The sequence below is a fragment of the Tachysurus fulvidraco genome, chromosome 25 (assembly GCF_022655615.1).
Source record: "Tachysurus fulvidraco isolate hzauxx_2018 chromosome 25, HZAU_PFXX_2.0, whole genome shotgun sequence".
Taxonomy (NCBI): Eukaryota; Metazoa; Chordata; class Actinopteri; order Siluriformes; family Bagridae; genus Tachysurus; species Tachysurus fulvidraco.
In genome coordinates this window covers 17,777,060-17,784,559 of record NC_062542.1, presented here as the reverse complement: position 1 = coordinate 17,784,559, position 7,500 = coordinate 17,777,060, and the positions used below count along the sequence as shown (strand labels likewise).

General features: G+C 41.5%; 1 protein-coding gene across 7 annotated transcripts in view; it reads right to left on the bottom strand.

Moving 5' to 3' along the window:
- The window catches only part of dip2ca (disco-interacting protein 2 homolog Ca), a 47,496-nt gene that overhangs the window by 16,289 nt on the left and 23,707 nt on the right, over positions 1 to 7,500 (bottom strand). For all 7 annotated transcript variants that reach the window (XM_047808687.1, XM_027173784.2, XM_027173781.2 and 4 more), the window contains 11 exons: positions 7,317 to 7,451; positions 6,949 to 7,068; positions 6,593 to 6,790; positions 6,132 to 6,223; positions 5,737 to 5,847; positions 4,779 to 4,902; positions 2,395 to 2,504; positions 1,774 to 1,876; positions 1,358 to 1,422; positions 1,190 to 1,283; positions 783 to 902 (listed from right to left, as the gene is read on the bottom strand). In XM_047808687.1, the coding sequence (XP_047664643.1) occupies positions 783 to 902; positions 1,190 to 1,283; positions 1,358 to 1,422; positions 1,774 to 1,876; positions 2,395 to 2,504; positions 4,779 to 4,902; positions 5,737 to 5,847; positions 6,132 to 6,223; positions 6,593 to 6,790; positions 6,949 to 7,068; positions 7,317 to 7,451 (1,272 nt within the window). The remainder of the gene's footprint in view (positions 1 to 782; positions 903 to 1,189; positions 1,284 to 1,357; positions 1,423 to 1,773; positions 1,877 to 2,394; positions 2,505 to 4,778; positions 4,903 to 5,736; positions 5,848 to 6,131; positions 6,224 to 6,592; positions 6,791 to 6,948; positions 7,069 to 7,316; positions 7,452 to 7,500) is intronic.

Here is a 7,500-nt window from a genome sequence, read left to right as displayed (position 1 = left end):
GCTTTTACTTTAGCAGCTCGGGAGCTCTAACAGATCTGTCCTCTGTCCTCTGTGTTCTTTGTCCTTTATCCAAGCTAGATTTAAGTAACACTTCATGTATACTCTCAGTTCTAGCTGTGTTTGATGAACGGCTGATTAAACTGGGTGATACTCGTGTACGAGCGATTAGGAGATTTAATTCAAACAGGTTTATTGTGTTAATTTAATTTCATCAATTTTTTACATATTCTATGAACTTTTAAGCGAATTACTCAGAAGCGAGTAGCAACATGATGGAGCGACGTGACAAAAGATCCCTGATGTACAGACTCGGTCACACACACACACACACACACATACACACTGATATTTACACATACACAGAGACCTACAAAGACACAGATACACACACACATGTACCAGGCTGCCAAAGAAAGACCAGCTGTGACCTCACTTTTTAATGCACTTTTTAACAACATGCTCTAATTTACACATCAAGGAAACATTTTTTCCACTTCATGACCCATGACAAAGATTTCAGTCTGATGCCAAACAAAACAAACTCATCCACCTGCTAGAAGAAACCTCAGAGATTGTAGGTGTTGTGTGTAGTTCTGTCACAACAAAAGAAAAGCCAGTGGAACAAGACCACAATCACACAATAACACCAACATTGTAAATGTGCAGAAAATACTCAGTAATAAATCACTGTGTACTTTTTTAAAGGAATGGAGAGAGAGAGAGAGAGAGAGAGAGAGAGAGAGAGAGAGAGAGAGAGAGAGGTGTTAATGTTATGAACTCACAGGGGTTTGATCCATCAGCCACCACCAGCATTCGCAGTGAACTCAGGTTGATGTCTCTCTGATCTCTGTGAGCCACTAGAGCCCAGTGCATGTCCCTGCTCTTCACACAGGCTACTTTAGCTGCACGTACACGGACACACACGGACACACACGGACACACACGGACACACACGGACACACACGGACACACACGGACACACACATTAGTACTCACACTACATTACACATATTTGATGCATAATTTTCAATGTGAATATAAATACATTTATTCAAAGCCTTAGTCTTGTATCAGGCGACTCGTTCCTATATACAGTACAACCTGGACAGTGCACTTTCATTCTCACTAAGGACACACACACACACACACACACACACACACACACACACACACACACACACACACACACCTTTATACTGACACACTTTCTGGATCCAGGACAATGGATTGACCTTCATCAGCGAGTACGGGATACTGATCACATGCATCATGTTCATGACACTCTGAGGGAAAGACACACATTAGTTCACCAGAGAGAGTTGATGACATTATCCACCTCATCGTGAGTGAGACTTACCGTCAGGATTCCGTGCCACAACCCCACATCCTTCTTGAAGTCTAACACATTCACAATGGTCTCCGCTGTAACACACACACACACACACACACATACACACACACACACACACACAAGAAACTAAGTGTGTATCCTGTGTTTTTATTTCGCACATTATAAACAAACTCCAATCAAACTGTGTGTGTGTGTGTGTGTGTGTTTGTGTGTGTTTGTGTGTTTCTTTGTGTGTGTGTGTGTGTGTGTGTGTGTGTGTGTTTGGGTGTTTGTTTGTGTGTGTGTGTGTCCGTGTGTGTGTGTGTGTGTGTGTGTGTCCGTGTCTGTGTGTGTGTGTGTGTCTGTGTCTGTGTGTGTGTGTGTGTGTGTGTGTGTGTGTGTGTGTGTGTGTCTGTGTGTGTCTGTGTGTGTTAGTGTCTTACCCTCTGTGTATCCGCAGGACTGAGTGAGAGCCTGGCAGTGGGTGAGCAGAGCGATCCTCATCACTGTAACCCCCAATACACTGCCATCCTTACAGGTCTTATACTGACCCACACACACACACACACACACACACACACACACACACACACACACACACACACACACACACAATAACGTTCTGCATGAAACATACTCACAGGATCCAAGAAAAAATCAATCAAACTATTTTTTAAATGTTCATTAGCATGTTTCCTTTATGTTTCTCCATCTCACTGCTCTATACCTGTCCTGGGAGATCTCCAGCCTCCTATTTTCCCAAACTGACAGGATTTTGTCATCATCTATCTCACGTGTCTGACTCTTCTGCCATGATGATCCTAGTGCTAAAAGTTTATTCTGACTCTTGTCATGTGCTGTGTGACAGAGGACTCTATCTGACTGAGAGTTCAGAATGAAACACACGTTAATCACTTATCAGCCTCTATGTGATACTAATGAAGGGAATATCTGCTATCGATTCGCTCTTCACCCACAGGAAGGTTAACGTGTGAGAGGTTATAACAGAGTAAAGGAAATAGACTGCATGCTCCAGCGGATCAGTGTGTGGTTTTGGACCTCACCTCGATGTAGGCTGTGTCATTGTTTGCATCTTTAATATGAGGGAACCAATCACGTGGAGGCTTAGAGAGATGTTTAGATTCGGTGACAAACCACAGCAGCTTCGGCCAACCTACAGTACAAACCCGTTAATGAAAACATCTCAATCCATCTACAGTCTCTAACAAGTCATGCAATACTATTTTTATGCATATGTTATATACAGTACTGTGCAATGGATTTAGGCAGGTGTAAATAAAATGCAGTAAAGTAAAAATGCTTTCAAAAATACAGGAGATGATATTTTGTTTTTTTTATCAATTAACAAAATGGAGAGTAAATGAACAGAAATCCAAATCATGTCAGTATTTATTGGGACCGTTCATGGTTCACTTGCACACAGTTGGATGTTCTGAACATCTTGGAGTAATTACCACAGATCTGTCTAAAATACTTGAAAAGGTTGTGTCTGTTCAACTGAGCTCCTTCTTACAGGAGAGCAACATCCTTGAAGAGTTTCAGTCAGGTTTCAAGCCCCATCATAGCACAGAAACTGCACTTGTTAAAGTTACAAACGACTTGTTCTTAGCTTCGGACCAAGACTGTATGTCACTATTAGTTCTACTTGACCTTAGTGCTGCATTCGACACTATAGACCACAACATTCTTCTAGCTTGCTTAAAAAATTACACAGGTATTCATGGTCAGGCTTTAAGCTGGTTTAGATCCTACCTGTCTGACCGATACCATTTTGTAGAATTAAATGGTGAATCCTCCAGTTTACTACCAGTTAATTATGGGGTCCCTCAAGGATCAGTTCTAGGACCTCTGCTTTTCTCTATATACATGCTTCCCTTGGGGTTTAGTTTCCATTGTTATGCTGATGATACACAGTTATATATCTCATCAAAACCAGATGAAATATTTAAATTGTCTAAACTAACTCAGTGCGTTAAAGAGATAAATTATTTGATGAACTGTAATTTTCAATTGTTAAATTCTGATAAGACAGAAATATTACTTATCGGACAAAAAACCATTACACAGAAGCTCTCACACTTTAACTCCCATTCAGAGGGATGTCCTGTTACTAGTAGCTCGACAGTGAAAGACCTGGTGTTTATTAGACAGTAACTTGTCTTTAAACTCATATCACCATATTACAAACACAGCCTTCTTCACCTTAGAAATATCACCAAGCTGATAAACATCCTGTATGTTGAGATCAGGGCTCTGTTGGGGCAAACCATCACTTCCAGGACACCTGGTTCTTCTTTACAAGGTTGTCCTGCTGCAGAATAAATTTGAGGCCAATCATACACCTTCCTGATGGTACTGCATGATGGATAAGTATGTGTTTGTATTTCTCAGCACTGAAGACATCATTAATCCAGGTCTCCAGTTACATCTGCAGAAATGCAGCCCCAAACCTGCAAGGAACCTCCACCATACTTCACTGTTGACTGCAGACACTCATTATTGTTCTAATGTCATTTTGGTGGACAACCTGCCTCCTCTGCTGACTCATCTGTCCGGAGACCTGCTGCCATGTTCCTGTTTTCCTGCACAGCCTCTTAGCCTTGTTTCCTGGTTAGAAGTCTGGCTTTTTGGCTGCCGTTCTTCTATAAAGATCACTTCTTCAGACAGTGGATCCTGGGTCCCATTGGTTATCTTTGGATCATGGATCTTTGATGGACATCTTCTGATATGGAAGGGACGTAAGCGTGATGTTACCATAACCTTGGTATAATTGGTTAATCAGCCTGCTGACTCTGATCCTCTACAAAGTGTTCAAGATGCTAGGTTAAATGTCAGAGGGTCATCACACCAAATATTGGTTTAATTTATAGTTTTATTCTGTTTACACACTTTGCATTTTTTAAATTGAATAAAAGAAACAAATAAAATATGTATTTTTTAAAGCATTCTTACTTTACAGTGTTTCAAAGTACAGAAGCAGGACAGTGGTGTAGTAACGATGTGGACACTTCCTGCATTATATATATATATCATTTGGTGATGAGCAGTGCTGATACAGACAGTGATTAATGTGACTACTGCCTCTCTCTCTCACACACTCCCTCTCTCTCTCTCTCTCTCTCTCTCTCTCTCTCTCTCTCTCTTTCTTTACCAGCACTAAAATAGCTTCATAAGCTCATTACCTTTCCTGTGTTCTATTTATATCCTGTCTCACTGCACTGAGACAAAAATGTTCCCTGCTGACATCCCAAGTTAAATCCACACACACTCATATTTCCTCCTTCATGCACAAGCACCCACCCACCGACACACACACACACACACACACACACACACAGTCAGACATAAATACACACACACACACACACACACACACACACACACACACACACACACACACACACACACACACACACAAATGCCCTACCTTTGAACTGTGGGATTTCCCCCGTGGGGCCTTTAGGGAGTCCCTTATGACAGGCGTCACTGGTCAGAGCTACAGTAACACCACAGCTGCCGAGGAGAAAGCCAATTTGCTGACTGCCTGCATCCTGGAACACAGGGAAATAACAAAACATACCATAAACCTTCCTACCAGCATAACTTGGGGGCAACATGGCCAACTTTTGTTGTTAAACTTAGAGAGAATTCTGTGTTTGAGTGTGTGTGTTTTAAACATGGCCTAATGAAATGTATTTTCTTCATTCTCATGACTTCTAAATTTTAATTTTATATCCGAATTTCTGTAAAGCTGCTTTTGGCTGGAATGTAAAATGTTAATACATTCTGAGTAGAACTGCATGAAAGTGAATCCAAGTGTTTTGCCAGTTTCAAGGTCTTTTTCCTGAGATTTTTGGACTGGAAGTTCAGACAGAGCTTTGCCAAAGGCCCTCCCCAGACACACACACACACACACAAACACACACACACACACACACAAAGCACACACACACACACACAAAGCACACCTCTTGAGCAGAAAAGACCAGGCAAGACACATCAGCAACACATTAGAAAGTGACATTTGACAAAGAGAGAGTCACAAATACCCAAAAGCATCTGTAATATTAAACAGGATCAGTGTGAAAGTTTGGATGAAGTCTTCGTGATGTTTATATTAAAATGAATTAAATAATATATCAGCATTAATATTTTGTGCTGTAAAGCATTACTCACCAGGAGCTCAGACAGTGAAAAGATGACTCAAAATTACATTAAATCTCCTTTCATCTTAAAAATTACTGTAGTGGAAAAAATAAAGAGCCTGAGAGCAGCAAACAGATTCAGCACTAAGCTTCCGCAAAGATTCAGTACACAGTTTCAATGCCAAGCTTCAACACAGTTTAAACATCTGACTGTGAATAACTGGCTTGTCATCTTCTCACCTTACGGGTCAGAGGCACCTCTATGGGCACCGGGACGACCTCAGCCAGCAAACAGCCATAAAACGCCACCATGAACGCAGCAGGGTCATTATTCGGGAACACCAGTGCCACCTGAGAGTGAGACAGAGAGTGAGTAATTACACTCTAATACACTGACTCTAATACACTGACTCTAATACACTGATTGGTTAAAGTGTCATCATGGGCAGTAAATGTAGACCAACGGGTTAAAGTGGCATTAAATAGTTTCACATTAAATAGATTATAGACTTGAGCTTGATGTTGTAGACCAAAACTGTACCATTACAAACTAAAGCATCAAATTCATGTAGTGACATAAACGGAACGACACACCACCATCTCATGGTTAAACAAACATGTCTTTTACGACTCACCCGATCTCCCGGCCGCACCATGGGCTCCTGTTTGGTCCCCAGTTTATGCAGAATGTTGTAAGCAACTTTGATGCTGCGTGACCACAATTTTCCTGTAACCCAAATCACACACACTCAAATACACTTCACACTGAACGTTAAATATATTAAATATATCCAAAATATTTTTGAGTGATTCTCTTCTTATTTCCCTTTTGTTGTCTAGATTAAAAACTGAACACAATCATTTCAATTCAATTTATTTGTATTGCCAATTTAACAATTGACATTATTTCAAACTTTATAGAAGTAAAGTTTAAAATTAAATTATTATTTATTTCTAACATCTATCTCCGTCATCTATAGAGAATAAATATTAAATATTAAAGTATTATCAGTTACATGCAGAGAAATACAAAAAGTACAGAAAAAGCAATCAAATGAACCGATACCAATAAACATCCTATTCCTCGTGGACCTACCATACGTGAGGACATACAGTGGCTTGCCGTTAGTGTCCATAGTGGTGAGACAGGGGGCTTTAGGTGAGATGGTTCCCCATCGTTGCAATGCCGCCTCTAGTGAAGGAGGCCAGTTGGTCACCACTCCCAGCTGCTCTCCTCTCATGGTCATCATCTGTGCTCCCTCAGGCCGGGGCTGGTTTGGGTCGGGCTGCTGGACTGCAGTCAACACAGAACTGATTATAATTGTTCTATATTTAGAGGCCTGAGCTGAAACCACTTGCTCAAGTTGGGACTGTTTTCAGATGCCAGAACTTAAAGATTAAGGACAAATCATGTCTGAAAATACAGGAGTTCAGAGAAGATCCTAAGCTCACCCTCAAGAAGCTCCTCAAAATCATCAACAAAGAATTCACGTAATGGAGGTCGTCTCGGCTGCTTCAGAGTGTTTACCAGCTGCTGGATCTTGGCAGAGACTCGACTGCTGACCGGGACCCCTGAACAAAACACCCACCCAGTTGTTATTGAATGTCCTTCTAAGCAAAACACTTTTTATGAATGTTGTTGATTGATGCTCATGACAGACGCAGAAGCCCAAGTCAGACCCCAACGAGAAAAGGCAGTCATCATAAACGAAGTAGATCAATGCTCTCTATCATGAGCTAATCTCTCAGGATCCATAAGAGAGAGCTCTCACACACACACACACACACACACACACACACACACACACATTCAGCCTCACCGTCTCCAGTCTCCATAAGCTCAGCATTGCCATATTTCTGGGTGCTGCGGGGGACAGTGGACACCTGAGGCCTCTCCACCTGTGCTGGGAGCTCTGAGGTGTAGGTGGTGACATCTGGAGGTGCTGAGTGGTTCTCTGTGATTGCAGGAGGAACAGAAGTTCAAAGGTCACAGCAACAGTGACA